Source organism: Argopecten irradians, chromosome 1 (assembly GCF_041381155.1).
Source record: "Argopecten irradians isolate NY chromosome 1, Ai_NY, whole genome shotgun sequence".
NCBI classification, from domain to species: Eukaryota; Metazoa; Mollusca; class Bivalvia; order Pectinida; family Pectinidae; genus Argopecten; species Argopecten irradians.
This window is the reverse complement of record NC_091134.1, coordinates 66,305,976-66,328,220: the sequence shown is the minus strand read 5'-3', so window position 1 is coordinate 66,328,220 and position 22,245 is coordinate 66,305,976. Positions and strand designations below refer to the sequence as shown.

Sequence of the window (22,245 nt, the reverse complement as noted above, 5' to 3'; positions counted from 1 at the left end):
ACCTAAGGCAAGGGGAGATAACTCTAATACTCTGAGCAGAACCAAGCGTAATATGGACTTAGGTCTATCTAATCACCAACTAAAAGTTTAGTTTTACCCAGTGTCCAATATTAATTCTTTTCGACTCTTCAAAAAAATCATCATGGCTCACTTTGAAGACTGGCCTATATTCAGTATTATACATATATCCTATTGATAGTAACAGTCTGGGTCTTTTAAGGACCTATCAGGCCTAGGAGGAGAAAAGTTGATTGCTTTTAGAACAAGATATCCCAGAAGATCATGGAGAGAGATCTTGGCACCCACCAAAGAATGACCAGGGAAAATGAAAATGAAAAGGGATCGTTTCTCTTCTTTTCAAACTTTTAATAAATATTACTACATATGAAATTTGAGAGATCCCTTCAGTACTTTCCGAGAAATAGCAGTAACAAACTTTAACTATCAAAATCCAAGATGGCTGCCAGGCAGCCATCTTGTTGACTGATTGGTCCCAAAATGCAATATGCACAACTAGGGCCCTAAAGGAACCTACATATGGCAACTAGGCATGGCAACTGCGCCATCTGATGGTGGAGACTCGGTGATGTTTCGTATATCAAAACATCTTTTCACCTGTCCTTACCATAGATAAAGACAAACATGACTAGTAATTCACACACATAAATCTCTTCACCACATTTAGTTCTTTATTCATTCTTCATCATAATCATAACAATACAATTTACAAATGTGACCATGTCATACGTACATTTCACACTCTTGTACAATGTACACCTAATACTTGCTCTGAATCCCAAACAATATATGTAACCATGGTGACTGTATCTAATACAATATAAAGGTGCAAAGACAATACAAGAACAAACATAAAGGAATATTAGTCCTCATCTCATCAATGTCTGTCTAAAACAGATATAACACACAGATCTCTCTTCTAAAAGCAACATATCTCTACATCTTCAAAACATGAAACATGTGGACAGAATGTTTAAAAGCGCGACTGAATCTACTCATATAACACATGATTATATCATGTCTCATCTATCCATCACCACCTATCTGCCCTGTGGAACTAATGAAGCGTAGAAGTGTGACATTTCTGTATCAGTGATCCCCATGGTGATAAGTTATCATATATAGCTGTTTCTACACCCACGTTAAAATGTCTGAGCCTCATTGTGAACACTACACTATTAACAGTTTTACCCATGATGCTGAGCCGCAAACCCTTGCACTATTTTACCAAAACATGGAAAGCACTTAAAATGATAGATACAAAAAAGGAAACACATCAGTGTTGTCATGGTTACGGTTGCTCAGTGTCCTTCAGATGTTCATGGTGCCACAAAATAACTATTTTAATATTTAGAAATCTTATATTTGAAAATTGAGCATATCATTAGTTCAAAACTGTTTGCTAATGCATATGTTAATAGTGCACTAGTTTTTTCTTAATAACAAAACATACACCAATACAATTCAACGGTACCAAACAAAATAAAACATTGCTATATATATAGGAATTTCCTAGTTACCTGCAGGTATTCAACACAACTAAATTTCTTCAAATTAACATGGTTATAATTTAATACTTGCATTCAATGGCCTACAGATAAGAACTGGCTAATAGAGACAACTCCAATAAATAATTATCACAAAGTCGATCAATCATTGCTATATTCCACCCATTGAGATAGGACTAAAATATGTAAGACATTCATTAGAAATTACAGAGCCATTGATCAGTATTCGACCTATATGATTACTCCAAACGCAGCAAACAAGAACCGACAGAAATGGGAAAGTATCAAGCTTATTTTAGAATGAAATATTATTATAACTTTATTAACATATATTGTATCTGTGAAACATATTTTCATGGAGAGCATTTAGAAAATTGTAACTTTTATATGTGATTGATGCAATAAAAAATATTCAAAAGAAAAAAAAAAAAGAGATAGGACTAAAGGGAAGTAACTCTGCATTGTGATAGGATGATTCAATCACTTGTCAACAAATTCACTGTCAACTAGTTCAATTCAGTTAACGAGTTCAATCACAGTCATCAAGTTCAATCACCATTGGCTCATTCATAATTACACATCAACAAGAATGACATACATATATCTACCACAACTGAACTGTTTTTATCATTATAACATTTTTATCTTAGTCTACTGGCTAATGGAGGTTACCAGATTCTGGCAAATTAATTTAACAAATTACAACCTTTTCAGTCCATGTAGTCGAGCATCCCTAATTAAGTTTCACAGCCTGTCAATCCTACAGTAACCAGTGTGTGGAGGTGCTAATGATGATTTTACTTCATTCCTAGTTATATTGGACACTTAAATCCTTGATAAAATGGCTATACATACAAAACTTCAAAAGTCAATCTTTACATCCTTCATCCTACTTACTGATACAGCATTTTAACAACATCACACCTACAAAACATCTTTGTCTCAAACATGTCCAATTTGTTTTTTCTTTTCACAAGTTTCAAATATGATGAAAATAAGCTACAAAATGCAGTAATTTGTGTGTGTTTTATTTATGATTCCCTTTATATATTACTATGTAATTCTGTAGGCTGCAATCATTATTTATGATTCCCTTTATATATTACTATATATAATCATGTAGGCTGTAATCTGTTTCACACACTTTTTAATCACATGAAGTTACCTCTCCTCATGATGAACGTTATAACAATTACAAAATGAGGTAATGAAGTTATACCAGAATCAACAATGATAAAAGAATCTATATTTCAGATCTGTAATCTGAACAAAAAGAAAACAAAAACTAATACTATCAGAGCTCCTTCCTCGTACTCAGTATATGTGAGACAAACTTGTTCAACAAACATCATCCACTAGAATTTCTTGATTATTGAAAAAGTAAGCCTGTTATTTAAAACTTTAGCATGCTACCTAGATGATTTGAATGAAAGCAGATAGTTTATTCATTTGAACACATTTGATAGCCTTTCATTCCAGCATGACACACTCTTGATTATCTTGGTCAAGTTGTTTTAAAACATTTAATATAATTCAAGGGCATATAACTCTTCAACAGACTTATACAGGTTTTACCCAGTACTATTCATTACCACCATACTCACTGATTAAACAACGTACTATTAACAAAATTCAGGTATTGAACAGTGCAATTATCAAAATTATTGCATTTTGGAATGATAATTCATTTTCTTCTTATTTCATTAAATTTGACATAAAAATAAAATTGAGAAGACTGGGTTGAAAGTGTTAAAGCAGAAGTTGTAGATAATGATGACGTAATTACAAAGCTTTACCTCAGCAGGTCATCAAGGCATACATTTGATATTATGTCCTGGATGCCATAGACGCCATATTTGATCCAAATTTTACAGTAAAGAAAGAACTTACTGTAGTAAGTGAATTTTTCTTTAATTATCTTACATTGCGTTTATCACGAAGTGACTAAATTTTGACTGAAATCAGTGATTTTTTATTTTTAGAACTAAGGACCAGGCCTCTTTATAGATGTAGCAGGGAACATCCGGGAGATGGCAACCATAACATAGAGATATAAATCCGTCTCCACAGGTGAGCTTAGATTGGGGCTCAACATCCATAATGGCAACACTGTATGGAAATCTAACATTACTAAACATCTTTGGTCAGTGATGACTATATGTTTTTCGGTGAAGTTTAATACGAAGGCATCTCTTGGCCCGTGAGTGCAGTACAAGTTAGCTCTACTACACTGCTGTACTTGTGATACTTAGGTTAGACACAGCCCGGATCAGAGAGTTGTTTTCTAAAACAAGTTTCTGGTTCTCATCATCAAAGTCTTCAAGATCCTAAAACAAAACAAAAGTCAACACTTAACAGTATAATTGCAGGTGAGTACAAACATTTTACAACACTTTGTAACATGTTCTCTCATTATCGTCTATAGATGTTGATCATGCCCCCTTCCACACACACACACACACACACACACACACACACACACACACACACACACACACACACACACACACACACACACACACATCTTTAACTCTCTCTCGCCCCTAGATACAAAATCACATTCTCAAACGAAAAGAAAGAAACTGCACTTGAATCATATATTTACCTTATTTAAAGAAGATACTTCCTTTTCCAGCTCAGCAATTTTCTTATCTTTAGATTCTAGCAATGCTTTCAATTTTTTGTTTTCTTCTTTTTCTTTTGCCAGTAACTGTAAATATAACATTATATATATTGTATGTAACATCTCTTGAGATATTTAAGTAAGGCTTGGCTGGGCAAACATTGTATTGCAGTACACTTATCATACTGCAGTATTTCCTACAAAAACAATTCACTGGAGTCCCCCACCGTATGTGTCATAAGGTTGTATCCTAAAAATTGTATATAGACTCATGTCAAATGTGGAAACTGCACCGAAACAGGCTGTACATTATATTACTTCAATGGTAAAATGTAGGTCACAGTGACCCGATTCTGGTGTGCACTGTATTGCCTCATCTAAATGGAACCATACAAGAATGAAATTTCAGTAACTTAATATGATATAGGAGGTTTTGTTCCAGTGTATGTGTGCCAAGTACATGTTTGAAGTTGCAATACCTTATAGCATAGGATTTAGAGCCCACAGTATCATGCCTTATTGTTCCAGTGTATGTGTGCCAAGTACCGTAAAAACTTGTGTAATTTGCACACTTTTTCTGTGCAAAAATAAAATTTGAAGTTGGGGGTGCGCAAATTATATTGATAGAGGAGTTTTAAAAATTTTACGGGGGAAAAATCTGTCCATTCTGAGGGACTGCATCTGCAAGATATTTTAGTTTCAGGTTAAGGTGGCCAATAAAAGAAAACAAACACGATGCGGTTTTAATATGTTATTTTTTCTTAATACAACACTTCTTTGTGCAAGTTGTCAAGCATTTTAGGGGAATATTTTGCATTGAAATTGTCACCTTCATACATCGATTTTGGGACTCCCTGGACATCGTTTTTTCCCAAAATTTTTGATGCGCAAAATATACTGATAGTAGATTTTTTTCAGCATTTTCAGCCCTAAAAAGTACCTGCGCAAATTACACTGGTGCGCAAATTATACAAGTTTTTACGGTACATGTTTGAAGTTGCAATACCTTATAGCATAGGATATAGAGCCCACAGTATCATGCCTTATTGTTCCAGTGTATGTGTGCCAAGTACATGTTTGAAGTTGCAATACCTTATAGCATAGGATTTAGGGCCCACAGGATCATGCCTTAAAGAAAGGATGGATGAACTGACGAAAAAAAGAACAAACAGAATTTAAAACTATAGGCCGGTTTCTCAGTTGGAGATTAATAAATACAGCCCTCTTTGATAGGATATACCTTCAGCCTCCAAACAGGTTATATCAATTCCTTGGTGATATCTCACAGTATCCACCTGAAAACAGGTCAATATTTATATAATGCCACCCTGATTACCCATAATCCACTAACCAGTGCTATCTACCTACCTGTTCCAGTTGTAGTTTCTCATCCTCCTTGGACTGTGGAGAGAAGCGTTTGCTGTTGACCCCTGACCCGTTGTCATGGTGACTGTAACCACTGCGCACAGAACTATTATTGTCACTGTCAGATTTGCGTTCATGGTAACAATTTAATACAGAGGTCAAAGGTTTAATCACAGGTAAGTTCTTGTTGTCCAAGCTGTTGTTACGGTCCATTTCACGCCAACGTGCGGCAGCAGATGATCCATGTCGTGCCTGGCGACCTGGAACACTACTCAGTGAGGATGAAGGAAGTCTGGAATCCGCATCACTGATGTTCGGAGAGTATGGTTTGAAAGGTCTCGGAGACATATTGTTTGTTGGCACAAACACGTTACGTCCGTGTGTCAGTTTTGGGCTATGTTCATAATTTGATTCTGTAGAGTCTGATTTTCCGATTAAAGTCAAATTGGTCTCTGACTGACTAACTGTACTGTCATAATCCTGGTTATCTTCAAGATCAGCTTCAAGGTCAGATGGACTGAAACACAAGTTTCATTTGACTTTGTAAGAAACGATCAATAGTTAGCTGGTCGAACATGATAGTTGCTCTGCTAACACCCATCAGATATAATCTAAGATAGATGGTCGTCATCATCGATCATATATCATATTATCACAGCTATCATGAGATTAAGTTTAGTCTAAAACTTTAATCAGATCTATCTTATCTGAACACAATATAATGCATGCTTAATATTGAACAATAATTATATAATGTATAAGAATTTATGAGATTATATAAGGTTGTCAGTTGATATATGCAGCAGGTCCTTGTCAACAACCATGTGAAGTCACATTGAGAAAAATAACTTAAAAAATCCATATATGTGAAAAAGTAATATGAATGGCTATATTCCAGAGAGCACCAGGAACAAATTACTTAAAATGGAATTCTAACAGTGTGAACAAACAATATTGTCAAATTCAAATTTCAAGACAAGCCACCTTTTATCATAAGGCACACGTACAGAACACAAATACATTAACTTACTACAAAGATAACAATAGAAATACAAAAAGACACAGTATCCTATTATATGGTATCTTGATTACAAATCTGGGACCAGTATCACGAACATTTCTTATTAAAGAATTCCTTAACTTAATATTCTCCTGAAGAAAGCATCATAAATTTTAAGGAGGGCGCGTTATCCTAAGATATTTTCCGACCTTTTGAAATGCTTTCCTTTTGGAAATTTGAAGTTAAGGAATTCCTTAAATTTAAGGAATGTTCATGAAACTGGACCCTGAAATGATTTCACCAAGTAAAACATTATCCTTGAATGGAATGGTTCTATGGGTAATTAAAACTTAATAGAAATACAATAACTCTGTAATATTTTCTTTGAAATCTTACTGGATGTGAAAAACTAAAACCATGGTAAGTAAAGATTCTAACCTACTAAAATGTTAGTAAACATATCTTCTGCAGTTCGATGATAAGTTTTTGATAAATCAGAAATATCATCCATCTTACAGTGTCAATTGCACTCTGTCGATACAGTTTCGAAATTTGAACAGAAGAAGAAGTAATGTAAACTTGCCAGATGTAAACTTCTGACCCTGCTAGATATAGTTTTAAAACCATAGTAAGGCTGTAGGATATACCTTTTACCTTGAAAAATAGGTTTGTCATTTTATCATATATAAAGTTCACTAACTCTGCTCAAACCATATGTTGAGTTTTTTTTATTATTACTACTGAATTAAGTGTTATCTATCTTACACTGTAAATATACATGTATAATCCTGCAGATTTTTTAACTTAACATCATGTTAAATTTTGTCTTGTTATGTTAATGCTCTTTGTTATTCTGGTGTAGAAATTCTTGATGACAGACAACTGCTAAAGTTACCATTTGTAAATGAAAAGCCAGATGCTGAGGGCTGAAATATAGAAAAGAAAGTTTGAAATGTTTCAGCGAAATGTTAAAGTTTTCTAACTCAGCTAAATGTTATAAGTTCTAGCCCTGCAACCCTATACACCAACCAAAATAAGTCTCTAACCTTGTAAGTGAGTAAAATAAGTCTCTAACACTGTAGGTGAGTAAAATAAGTCTCCCTTACCCTGTAGGTAAGTAAAATAAGTCTCCCTTACCCTGTAGGTAAGTAAAATAAGTCTCTAACCCTGTAGGTAAGTAAAATAAGTCTCTAACCCTGTAGGTGAGTAAAATAAGTCTCGAACCCTGTAGGTGAGTAAAATAATAAGTCTCCCTTACCCTATAGGTAAGTAAAATAAGTCTCTAACCCTTCAGTGAGTAAAATAAGTCTCTTACCCTGTAGGTAAGTAAAATAAGTCTCTTACCCTGTAGGTAAGTAAAATAAGTCTCTAAGCCGGTAGGAAAGTAAAATAAGTCTCCCTTACCCTATAGGTAAGTAAAATAAGTCTCTAACCCTGTAGGCAGGTAAAATAAGTCTCTAACCCTGTTGGTAAGTAAAATAAGTCTCTTACCCTGTAAATAAGTATAATAAGTTTCTAACCCTTCAGTAAGTAAAATAAGTCTCTAACCCTGTATGAAGTAAAATAAGTCTCTAACTCTGTAGGTAGGTTAAATAAGTTTCTAACCCTGAAGGTAAGTAAAATAAGTCTCTAACCCTGTAGGTAAGTAAAATAAGTCTCTTACCCTGTAAATAAGTATAAGTTTCTAACCCTTCAGTAATAAAATAAGTCTCTAACCCTGTATGTAAGGAAAATAAGTCTCTAACCCTGAAGGTAAGTAAAAGACACAAACCAGAATGGTACTGAGATGTTAAAACTGGTGACACCAAGGGCAGACAACTCTACAAGGAACAAGTCTGTGGACCCTACACCATTACCTGGAGCCGGCGCTGTCATCATCATCATCTTCATCTTTATTATAATTAAATCACAAAAACTTTTATTGAGTGACATTACTAGGGCATTAACACAGGCATCATATATAACTACATCAGGTGTGTATTGTATCAACTTGGTTTCAAATTGTTTTCCTTCTATCAAAAATAGTTTGAAGATTCATTTATGAACGTATCTAATTTGGGTTCGAGAAAAACTGGAGTGCAGAAAGACAAAGAGACTTATGTTCAGAACCTGGCAGCTGAAAGGCTATTTAGAAAATGTCATACACCTGAACAACTCAGCCTCCTATTTACAACTGGATCTGAAATCTGATACACATACCGTACTAACACCATTGAGTTTGTATATGTATAGAAAATAGAGAATCATGTCCAACCTGTTATTCATGAAGATATGATTGTAATTACTCCTGAAAGTATGAAGTAACTTTGATTTATTACGCATGTAATGTAACTATTCCTGAAGGTAGGAAATACCTTTAATTTGTCATGTACATGTATATAATGTAACTATTCCTGAAGGTAGGAAATAACTTTGATTTATCATGTATATAATGTAACTATTCCTGAAGGTAGGAATTAATTTTTGATTTATATGTAATTCCTTACGATATGAAATAACTTGATTTATATGTAAAGTTATTCCTTACGATATGAAATAACTTGATTTATAAGTAAAGTTATTCCTGAAGGTTTGAAATAACTTTTGATACATTTGTAATTTCTGAAAGTACATGATATAACTTTTGATTTATATGTAATTCCTGAAGGTATGAAATAACTTTTGATTTATATGTAATGAAAGTATGACATAATTTTTTATTTATATGTAATGAAAGTATGAAATAATTTTTGATTTATATGTAATGAAAGTATGAAATAACTTTTCATTTATATGTAATGAAAGTATGAAATAACTTTTAATTTATATGTAATGAAAGTATGAAATAACTTTTAATTTACATGTAATTTCTGAAGGTACATGAGATAACTTTTGATTTATATCATCGAAAAAATAAGAGTTGCCAGCAGCACAAGATGAACCTAGAATATACCATTTAGTACCTGGCTCAGGAGTTGTATCTCTTATTTTTTCGATGATCCTACTATGTTTTTAAGAGGGCTCTGTATTCATAAGGATCCTCCTGACAACCAGAAGATGAATCACAACACACATGAACTAATAGCTGGGCGTTGGTTCTTGTGAATTTCTCTTTCTGAAATTTTTCTTTCTATTCACCTTTTGATTTACAGTAAAACCCCGTTATATTGACACCTTCTGTTTTCCTAGCTTTTGGCGATATATGAGTTGGGCGGTATATAAGATTTGTCGTTGAAATCTTAATTATGCCTATAGATATAGGCAGTCCCCTGTAGCCGTACTAAAACAGACATTCTAGTCAGTCTGTGTACTGTACGGCCACTTCGTATTTTGTAATATGAATAGTTCCAAAATCAAAGTAATTTCGAAAGTAGTCTTTCAATAAATATGTCAGCTTATGTGTGTAAAATACGAAAACCGAGCTCGTTTGTGTTACCAAGTATCGTGCCATAATTGTCTGCTAGCTGGGATTTTCTCGGTTACATGATATTTTTATCACGGGAAATCCTGCCCGGAAATAAAGAAAGAAGTTCTCAACAAACGCAGTGCGGTCCTGACCACATTTCCACGCACATGTCTGCATAAACGGCACTCAGGCGACAATTTGGTCTTAATAATAAACAGCGGGTTGTTATGCACTTACGTAATATTGCTATCGCTCTTGAAATTGCTAGTTGCATTTTATGGTCCAATATAAACGAATGGCGATATCAACAGACTTGTGGGTTCCTTACGTTAATAGTACGTAAAACACATGTACAGAAGTGAGTTTTATTCACCACAACTTGCGATACCTACCTGTAAAACAATAACAAAGGTGTACCCATATTGTTAATTGATTTCACTCTGTACACACGGTCGTACACACGGTCGTACACAAGGCCATAGTGTGTGCAGCTGATTACCTGTCAGTCCGCAGTCGAGTACCTTACGAAAACATGTGTCCGTATTAACAGAATTTGGCGATATTAACGAGGGCATTATAGTGTTATTTTAATCATTTGTTCTGCGAATGTGATGGCGTATGGCGGTAGGCGGGTGTTGCAGTATAAGGGGTGCATTTGTATGGAGGGAAATCCGTTCTGAATAAATTCATGGTGATAAGCGGGTTTGGCGGTAAAACGGGTGGCAATATAACGGGGTTTTACTGTATATGTAAAGTTATCCATGAAGGTATGAAATAACTTGATTTATATGTGAAGTTAATTGTAAAGTTATCCATGAAGGTATGAAATAACTTGATTTATATGTAAAGTTATCCATGAAGGTATGAAATAACTTGATTTATATGTAAAGTTATCCATGAAGGTATGAAATAACTTGATTTATATGTGAAGTTAATTGTAAAGTTATCCATGAAGGTATGAAATAACTTGATTTATATGTAAAGTTATCCATGAGGGTATGAAATAACTTGATTTATATGTAAAGTTTATTGTAAAGTTATCCATGAAGGTATGAAATAACTTGATTTATATGTAAAGTTATCCATGAAGGTATGAAATAACTTGATTTATATGTAAAGTTATCCATGAGGGTATGAAATAACTTGATTTATATGTAAAGTTATCCATGAAGGTATGAAATAACTTGATTTATATGTAAAGTTATCCATGAGGGTATAAAATAACTTGATTTATATGTAAAGTTATCCATGAAGGTATGAAATAACTTGATTTATATGTAAAGTTATCCATGAGGGTATGAAATAACTTGATTTATATGTAAAGTTATCCATGAAGGTATGAAATAACTTGATTTATATGTAAAGTTATCCATGAAGGTATGAAATAACTTGATTTATATGTAAAGTTATCCATGAAGGTATGAAATAACTTGATTTATATGTAAAGTTAATTGTAAAGTTATCCATGAAGGTATGAAATAACTTGATTTATATGTAAAGTTATCCATGAAGGTATGAAATAACTTGATTTATATGTAAAGTTATCCATGAAGGTATGAAATAACTTGATTTATATGTAAAGTTATCCATGAAGGTATGAAATAACTTGATTTATATTAATTCCTGAAGGTACACGATATACTGTTGATTTATATGTAATTCCTGAAGGTACACGATATACTGTTGATTTATATGTAATTCCTGAAGGTACACGATATACTGTTGATTTATATGTAATTCCTGAAGGTACACGATATACTGTTGATTTATAAGTAATTCCTGAAGGTACACGATATATACTGTTGATTTATATGTAATTCCTGAAGGTACACGATATACTGTTGATTTATATGTAATATATTTTGGTTGATGTTGTTTGTTTACATCATATTCTCTCACCTTTTAGTCCGTCTAGATATGAAACCCTTTGGAATGCGGTGATCCTGGACACAAAAATAAAAAGAGAAATTACATTGTATCATAAAAGGTCTGATATTAAGGGCAGTACTAGTATAAATATCAATATATTTATTTTCATTAGAAAGGAAATTTCAAATTATCAGGTAAAACTATCTAACTTAGTTGACTGTGTTCCAATTAAGACACGGTTAAAATACCCATCAAAATCTGTTAATTACCCCTAAAAATGGTATGAACATTTACTAATTACCATAATAATATTTGAATTATGCAACCCAATTTTGAGCGCTTACATCCAGAAAAAAAAATCAGAAGAAATAAAGTAAAATCATAAGCATTCAAGTCATGATCAAGAGTGCATTAACTGTTTTTTGTTCAAAATATATATTTTTAAACAAACTTGTCATCAATTTCTTTATACTGTAAACATTTTAACATTGCCTCTGACACATCTACCTGGTATGTCAAACTAAAGTCAGAGTTGTACCCCTTGAGTGCTAAGCTACTATCACTACACAGACCAACTGATATATTCATCATAGTCTGAGGTTATATACTTACATTAGAAGGAGTGTGAGGTTGTATGCTTACATCAGAAGGAGTCTGGGGTTGTATACTTACATCAGAAGGAGGCTGAGGTTATATACTTACATCAGAAGGTGGCTGGGGTTGTATACTTACATCAGAAGGAGTCTGGGGTTGTATACTTACATCAGAAGGAGTCTGGGGTTGTATACTTACATCAGAAGGTGGCTGGGGTTGTATACTTACATCAGAAGGTGGCTGGGGTTGTATACTTACATCAATAGGTGGCTGGGGTTGTATACTTACATCAGAAGGAGTCTGGGGTTGTATACTTACATCAGAAGGTGGCTGGGGTTGTATACTTACATCAGAAGGTGGCTGGGGTTGTATACTTATATCAGAAGGAGTCTGAGGTTATATACTTACATCAGAAGGTGTCTGAGGTTGTATACTTACATCAGAAGGTGGCTGGGGTTGTATACTTACATCAGAAGGAGTCTGAGGTTGTATACTTACATCAGAAGGAGTCTGGGGTTGTATACTTACATCAGAAGGTGGCTGAGGTTGTATACTTACATCAGAAGGTGGCTGGGGTTGTATACTTATATCAGAAGGAGTCTGGGGTTGTATACTTACATCAGAAGGAGTCTGTGGGTTATATACTTACATCAGAAGGTGTCTGAGGTTATATACTAACATCAGAAGGAGTCTGAAGTTATATACTTATATCAGAAGGAGTCTGATGTTGTATACTTATATCAGAAGGAGTCTGGGGTAACATATTTATATCAGAAGGAGTCTGGGGTTGTATACTTACATCAGAAGGAGTCTGGGGTTATATACTTACATCAGAAGGAGTCTGGGGTTGTATACTTACATCAGAAGGAGTCTGGGGGTTGTATACTTACAACAGAAGGAGTCTGAGGTTGTATACTTAAATCAGAAGGTGTCTGGGGTTGTATACTTACATCAGAAGGAGTCTGGGGTTGTATACTTACATCAGAAGGAGTCTGGGGTTGTATACTTACATCAGAAGGAGTCTGAGGTTGTATACTTACATCAGAAGGAGTCTGGGGTTGTATACTTACATCAGAAGGAGTCTGGGGTTGTATACTTACATCAGAAGGAGTCTGTGGGTTGTATACTTACATCAGAAGGAGTCTGAGGTTATATACTTACATCAGAAGGAGTCTGAGGTTGTATACTTACATCAGAAGGAGTCTGGATGTTGTATACTTACATCAGAAGGAGTCTGGGGTTGTATACTTACATCAGAAGGAGTCTAGGTTTGTATACTTACATCAGAAGGAGTCTGGGGTTGTATACTTACATCAGAAGGAGTCTGAGGTTGTATACTTTCATCAGAAGGTGACTGAGGTATATATCCTTACATCAGAAGGAGTCTGAGGTTATATACTTACATCAGAAGGAGTCTGACATTATATATCTTACATCCGAAGGAGTCTGAGGTTTATACTTACATCAGAAGGAGTCTGGATGTTGTATACTTACATCAGAAGGTGGCTGGGTTGTATACTTATATCAGAAGGAGTCTGGGGGTTGTATACTTACATCAGAAGGTGGCTGGGGTTGTATACTTATATCAGAAGGAGTCTGATGTTGTATGCTTAAATCAGAAGGAGTCTGGGGTTGTATACTTACATCAGAAGGAGTCTGGGGTTATATACTTACATCAGAAGGAGTCTGGGGGTTGTATACTTACAACAGAAGAAGTCTGGGGTTATATACATACATCAGAAGGTGTCAGGGGCAATATACTTACATTAGAAGAAGTCCGAGGTTGTATACTTACATCAGAAGGAGTCTGGGGTTGTATACTTACATCAGAAGGAGTCTGGGGTTGTATACTTACATTAGAAGAAGTCCGAGGTTGTATACTTACATCAGAAGGAGTCTGGGGTTATATTCGTACATCAAAAGGAGTCTGGGGTTGTATACTTACATCAGAAGGTGTCAGGGGCTATATACTTACATCAGAAGAAGTCTGAGGTTGTATACTTACATCAGAAGGAGTCTGATGTTGTATACTTAAATCAGAAGGTGGCTGAGGTATATATCCTTACATCAGAAGGAGTCTGGGGTTGTATACTTACATTAGAAGGAGTCTGGGGTTGTATACTTACATCAGAAGGAGTCTGAGGTTATATACTTACATCAGAAGGAGTCTGGGGTTGTATACTTACATCAGAAGGAGTCTGTGGGTTGTATACTTACATCAGAAGGAGACTGAGGTTATATACTTTCATCAGAAGGTGGCTGAGGTATATATCCTTACATCAGAAGGAGTCTGGGGTTGTATACTTACATCAGAAGGAGTCTGGGGTTGTATACTTACATCAGAAGGAGTCTGAGGTTGTATACTTACATCAGAAGGAGTCTGAGGTATATATACTTACATCAGAAGGAGTCTGGGGTTGTATACTTACATCAGAAGGTGACTGAGGTATATATCCTTACATCAGAAGGAGTCTGGGGTTGTATTCTTACATCAGAAGGAGTCTGTGGGTTGTATACTTACATCTGAAGGAGTCTGAGGTTTATACTTACATCAGAAGGAGTCTGGATGTTGTATACTTACATCAGAAGGAGTCTGGATGTTATATACTTACATCAGAAGGAGTCTGGGGGTTGTATACTTACATCAGAAGGAGTCTGGGGTTATATTCTTACATCAAAAGGAGTCTGGGGTTATATACTTACATCAGAAGGAGTCTGGAGTTATATACTTACATCAGAAGGAGTCTGGGATTATATACCTACATCACAAGGAGTTTGTGGGTTGTATACTTACATCAGAAGGAGTCTGGGGTTGTATATTTACATCAGAAGGAGTCTGGGGTTATATACTTGCATCAAAAAGCATCTGAAGTTATATACTTACATCAGAAGGTGGCTGGGGTTGTATACTTATATCAGAAGGAGTCTGAGGTTGTATGCTTAAATCAGAAGGTGTCTGGGGTTATATACTTACATCATCAGGAGTCTGGGGTTATAAACCTACATCAGAAGGATTCTGAGGTTATATACTTACATCAGAAGGAGTCTGGGGTTATATACTTACATCAGAAGAAGTCCAGTGTTGTATGCTTACATCAGAAGGAGTCTGTGGGGGGTTGTATACTTATATCAGAAGGTGGCTGGGGGTTGTAAATTTACATCAGAAGGAGTCTGGGATTATATACTTACATCACAAGGAGTTTGTGGGTTGTATACTTTACATCAGAAGGTGTCTGGGGTTATATACTTACATCATCAGGAGTCTGGGGTTATAAACCTACATCAGAAGGATTCTGAGGTTATATACTTACATCAGAAGGAGTCTGGGGTTATATACTTACATCAGAAGAAGTCCAGTGTTGTATGCTTACATCAGAAGGAGTCTGTGGGGGGTTGTATACTTATATCAGAAGGTGGCTGGGGGTTGTAAATTTACATCAGAAGGAGTCTGGGATTATATACTTACATCACAAGGAGTTTGTGGGTTGTATACTTACATCAGAAGGTGGCTGAGGTTATATACTTACATCAGAAGGAGTCTGGGGTTATATACTTAAAACAGAAAGAGTCTGGGGTTATATACTTACATCAGAAGGTGTCCAGGGTTGTATGCTTACATCAGAAGGAGTCTGGGGGTTGTATACTTATATCAGAAGGTGGCTGGGGTTGTAAATTTACATCAGAAGGAGTCTGGGATTATATACTTACATCACAAGGAGTTTGTGGGTTGTATACTTACATCAGAAGGAGTTTGGGGTTATATACCTACATCAGAAGGTGGCTGGGGTTGTAAACGTACATCAGAAGGAGTCTAGGTTTGTATACTTACATCAGGAGGAGTCTGAGGTTATATACTTACATCAGAAGGTGGCTGGGGTTGTATACTTACATCAGAAGGAGTCTGGGGTTGTATACTTACATCAGAAGGAGTCTGGGGTTGTATACTTACATCAGAAGGAGTCTGGGGTTGTATACTTACATCAGAAGGTGGCTGGGGTTGTATACTTACATCAGAAGGAGTCTGGGGTTGTATACTTATATCAGAAGGTGGCTGGGGTTGTATACTTACATCAGAAGGTGGCTGGGGTTGTAAACTTACATCCGAAGGAGTCTGAGGTTGTATACTTACATCAGAAGGTGGCTGGGGTTGTATACTTACATCAGAAGGAGTCTGGGTTTTTATACTTACATCAGAAGGAGTCTGAGGTTATATACTTACATCAGAAGGAGTCTGGAGTTATATACTTACATCAGAAGGAGTCTGAGGTTGTATACTTACATCAGAAGGAGTCTGGGGTTGTATACTTACATCAGAAGGAGACTGAGGTTATATACTTACATCAGAAGGAGTCTGGGGTTATATACTTACATCAGAAGGCGTCTGGAGTTATATACTTACATCTGAAGGAGTCTGAGGTTATATACTTACATCAGAAGGAGTCTGGGGTTATATACTTACATCAGAAGGAGTCTGAGGTTGTATACTTACATCAGAAGGTGGCTGGGGTTGTATACTTACATCAGAAGGTGGCTGGGGTTGTATACTTACATCAGAAGGTGGCTGGGGTTTTAAACTTACATCCGAAGGAGTCTGAGGTTATATACTTACATCAGAAGGAGTCTGAGGCTGTATACTTACATCAGAAGGTGGCTGGGGTTGTATACTTACATCAGAAGGAGTCTGGGGTTGTATACTTACATCAGAAAGTGTCTGAGGTTATATACTAACATCAGATGGAGTCTGAGGTTAAATACTTACATCAGAAGGAGTCTGATGTTGTATACTTATATCAGAAGGAGTCTGGGGTAACATCTTTACATAAGAAGGAGTGTGAGGTTGTATACTTACATCATAAGGAGTCTGTGGGTTGTATACTTACATCAGAAGGAGTCTGGGGTTGTATACTTACATCAGAAGGTGGCTGGTGGTGTAAACTCACATCAGAAGGAGTCTGGGTTTGTATACTTACATCAGAAGGTGGCTGGGGGTGTAAACTTACATCAGAAGGAGTCTGGGTTTGTATACTTACATCAGAAGGTGGCTGGGTTTGCAAACTTATATCAGAAGGAGTCTAGGTTTGTATACTTACATCAGAAGGAGTCTGGGTTTGTATACTTACATCAGAAGGAGTCTGAGGTTGTATACTTACATCAGAAGGAGTCTGAGGTTATATACTTACATCAGAAGGAGTCTGGGGTTGTATACTTACATCAGAAGGAGTCTGAGGTTGTATACTTACATCAGAAGGAGTCTGGGGTTGTATACTTACATCAGAAGGAGACTGAGGTTATATACTTACATCAGAAGGAGTCTGGGGTTATATACTTACATCAGAAGGCGTCTGGAGTTATATACTTACATCAGAAGGAGTCTGAGGTTATATACTTACATCAGAAGGAGTCTGGAGTTGTATACTTACATCAGAAGGAGTCTGAGGTTGTATACTTACATCAGAAGGTGGCTGGGGTTGTATACTTACATCAGAAGGTGGCTGGGGTTGTATACTTACATCAGAAGGTGGCTGGGGTTGTATACTTACATCAGAAGGAGTCTGAGGTTATATACTTACATCAGAAGGAGTCTGAGGTTGTATACTTACATCAGAAGGTGGCTGGGGTTGTATACTTACATCAGAAGGAGTCTGGGGTTGTATACTTACATCAGAAAGTGTCTGAGGTTATATACTAACATCAGATGGAGTCTGAGGTTAAATACTTACATCAGAAGGAGTCTGATGTTGTATACTTATATTAGAAGGAGTCTGGGGTAACATCTTTACATAAGAAGGAGTGTGAGGTTGTATACCTACATCAGAAGGAGTCTGGGGTTGTTATACTTACATCAGAAGGTGGCTGGTGGTGTAAACTCACATCAGAAGGAGTCTGGGTTTGTATACTTACATCAGAAGGTGGCTGGGGGTGTAAACTTACATCAGAAGGAGTCTGGGTTTGTATACTTACATCAGAAGGTGGCTGGGTTTGCAAACTTATATCAGAAGGAGTCTAGGTTTGTATACTTACATCAGAAGGAGTCTGGGTTTGTATACTTACATCAGAAGGAGTCTGAGGTTGTATACTTACATCAGAAGGAGTCTGGGGTTATATACTTACATCAGAAGGAGTCTGAGGTTGTATACTTTCATCAGAAGGAGTCTGAGGTTATATACTTACATCAGAAGGAGTCTGAGGTTGTATACTTACATCAGAAGGAGTCTGGGGTTATATACTTACATCAGAAGGAGTCTGAGGTTGTATACTTACATCAGAAGGAGTCTGAGGTTGTATACTTACATCAGAAGGAGTCTGAGGTTGTATACTTACATCAGAAGGAGTCTGAGGTTGTATACTTACATCAGAAGGAGTCTGGGGGTTGTCCTCATCTATGATCTCATTGTACGATGTGTTTCTCTTGGTCTCTGTAGAGCCTTTAGGGTCTTCGTCATCCTCATCCAGGGAATCTCCTGTACTCTGTAAATAAAGAGAATAAGAAAAAAAAAACCATTTCTTTTAGGTAGTCCTGTACTCTGAATTCATTACCATCACTTTATTACATCATCATTACATCCCTATGACATTCATCATAATAGAATAACTACATTACCATGACTTCATTACATCACCTGACTACATCACATTGACTTCATTACATCACCTGACTACATCACCATGACTTCATTCCATCACATGACTATATAGCTACATCACCATGACAATCATTACATCACACGTTACTTCATTATATCACCTGACTACATCATCATGACTTCATTACATCACCTGACTATATAGCTACATCACCATGACATTCATTATATCACCTTACTTTATCACCATGACTTCATTACATCACCTGACTACATCACCATGACTTCATTACATCACCTGACTACATCACCATGACTTGATTACATCACTATGACCTCATTACATCACCATCCCATCACAATGACTTTATTACATCACCATGACTTCATAACATCACCAGACTACATTACTATGACTTCATTACATCACCTGTCAAGACTATATCACCATTACATCACCATGACTTCATTTATCACCTGACTACATCACCATGACTTCATTACATCACCTGACTACATCACCATGACTTCATCACATCACCTGACTACATCACTATGACTTCATAACATCACCTGACTACATCACCATGACTTCATTACATCACCTTATTACATCTCCATGACATTCATTACATTACCTGACTACATCACCATGACTTCATCACATCACCTTACTACATCACCATGACTTCATTACACCACCTGACTACATCACCATGACCTCATTACATCACCTGACTACATCACCATGACCTCATTACATCACCTGGCTACATCACCATGACCTCGTAACATTACCTGACTACATCACCATGACCTCATTACATTACCTGATTACATCTCCATGACATTCATCACATCACCTGACTACATCACCATGACTCCATTATATCACCTGCCTTCATCACCATGACTTCATTACATCACTTGTCAAGACTATATCACCATCACATCACCACAACTTCATGACATCACCTGACTTAATCACCATGACTTCATTACATCACATATATACATCACCATGACTTCATTTCATCACCTGCCTACATCACCATGACTTCATTACATCACCTGACTACATCACCATTACATCACTTCATTATATCACATGGCTACATCACCATCAACTCATTACATCATCACCATCGTATTACGTCATTATGACATGGGTGATATCATAACCTACTACATCATAGCATCCACTACGTCATTAACAGTACATACGATCAGCTGATTACCTCTGTCGATGCGAGATGAGCCAGACCCCCAAGTCCTACACCTGTACTGCGCCTTTTCTCCCTTAGCTTCCGTTTGTCTTTTGGTAGTTTTCCCTTGTGTAGGTGATTTGGGCGCATCCGTTTGTCCTTGGTCCGGCTGGCGGGGGTACAGCGCGAGGGTGACTCGTGTTCGGGAATGACCCCCCAGCCCGGGGTGTCAGTGTCCTCATCAAACCTGTCACGATCACACGGATCCTCCTCCCTTTCCCGGTCTGTACTCCGGGGGAGAGGGTTCATCAATCCCCGGGCACGTAAGGTACGTATCTTGCTCTTACGAGCACTGATGGCGAAATCCTCCGTATCCAAACTCTCTTGGCTCACTGAACTTGACGCCATGTTGTTATCAATAAATGAAAGGACAATTGGCTTCAGGTGAAAATGTCAAGTCTACAATTTTGTAATTTGTGGCCAACGAGGATCATCCATCGTGATACTTGCCCGTTCGTATATGTTTCCGTCTTCTCAAGTACAAGCCCTTGAGCTGCCAGGTATATAACGGCACCTCATACTGCTTCCGTTTACTCTCTACAGTAGCGCTGTGTACAGTGCCTCGTTTTCATTTCGCACCTGAATAGAACACGACACTGCTGCATTACGTCATATTTGCCAATTTATTTCCGTGTCTAGAAATAAATATACTGCTACAAAATTTATTTTTTATAACGTTACTGACTGCCATTATTTCGTGTGGTGTACGTAAGTCTGAATCATTCATTTTAGGACCCATGTGCTGCTAATATAAATTATCGATCGTCACACAGTCACACACACACTCCGTGCGTGGGCGGTATCATACATTTCGATAACCGTCAAGCTTTAATTCTGGGCCCAGACGAGGAATGTAGACACGTACCTCTGGTATTTGATAATAATAGTAATGTAAATAATAGATTCAAATAAATTACCTAAAGCGAAGTCGGATTTTACAGTAGTACTAGTGCTACAACTTATTATCAATTGGTATTGTTCAATGTAGTACATTGTACATGTAGTACATTATCGCAAAAAATATATGTAGATTTATAAGTACGGTACAATGTATCAATGAATTAATTATGCCAATTAGAAGTACACGTTCATGTAGGATATTTTCATTTTGTATTTTGATGCTTTTGAAGTTTTTCGCGCTTTGTTTGATGTTTTGGAGCACATGCCAGCTTTGACCTTGGGGTTCGTGTAATATTATCAAAAACACATATTTTGTTATCCTGCAACCGACAATTGACATTACATACCACAAAGTATTCGGCACTGACGGGAAACAGATGTATTTTAATAATTCCAGCACGTGCGTACAGGGGTCTGACAATTAGTTACATTTTATATCTAAATTGGATCTAGACGTTTGAGTTTAGCGATCTATATTAAAAACCAACAACATTCGTATTCTACAAGTACTATGTAAAACATGTTCTTGTGTATTTAAAGAATTACGTTTTATAAACTTATGTACACAATATATAACTTTTATCCGTGTCTCTCACAAAAATTCCCATTCTATATGTGCGTGCTTGTATTTCATAGTACAAGACGTTATTACATAGAATTGATATCACAGTACATGTTATTTACTTACAGTACATGCCATATCCTTAGGAGGAAGTAGTTTCCATCGTTTTATTTTGATCAGGCAAACAAAATATTAATTTGAATCCTATAAAATGTTGGTTACTGATTTTCATAAATATCATTTTACAAAATTTAGCACTGCGCATGAATTACCGATTCAATGACAGCCGAAAAGCGCTACAATGAATTTAAAACGATCGCAAAGTAGATATGTACAGTGTACGTTGATATCTCTAGAAGGCTAAAATGATCGTATGCTTTATGCAATCTGATTACTTTAAAAGTCAAACGGAAACGGAATAAGAATATCTGTATATTTAACTTTTATTTATGTAACTTATATTTCAATCCGGCTGTATTGTATGTTTGTTTCTAGTTTATTCTTGTAATCTTCAAGGATTACAATACACAACTTACAATGTATTCACATTCATATAAACAATCGTTAGTTGA

General features: G+C 36.2%; 1 protein-coding gene across 1 annotated transcript; it reads right to left on the bottom strand.

The window, feature by feature from the left end:
- Positions 1 to 667: 667 nt before the first annotated feature.
- LOC138305986 (uncharacterized) lies at positions 668 to 20,792 on the bottom strand. The gene is made up of 6 exons (XM_069246299.1): positions 20,185 to 20,792; positions 18,714 to 18,830; positions 11,799 to 11,842; positions 5,518 to 6,031; positions 4,132 to 4,236; positions 668 to 3,853 (listed from the first exon to the last, which is right to left on the bottom strand). Exons 1-6 carry the CDS (start codon positions 20,557 to 20,559, stop codon positions 3,752 to 3,754), a joined length of 1,257 nt encoding a protein of 418 aa, XP_069102400.1. The 5' UTR covers positions 20,560 to 20,792; the 3' UTR covers positions 668 to 3,751.
- Positions 20,793 to 22,245: the final 1,453 nt, after the last annotated feature.

Coding starts and splice junctions, on each gene's coding strand:
- LOC138305986 (XM_069246299.1), bottom strand. CDS start 20,559: ATGGCGTCAAGTTCAGTGAGCCAAGAGAGTTTGGATACGGAGGATTTC. Junction 18,831..20,184: donor CTCATCTCGCATCGACAGAG/GTAATCAGCTGA, acceptor CTTTATTTACAG/AGTACAGGAGATTCCCTGGA. Junction 6,032..11,798: donor ATATCTAGACGGACTAAAAG/GTGAGAGAATAT, acceptor CTTGTGTTTCAG/TCCATCTGACCTTGAAGCTG.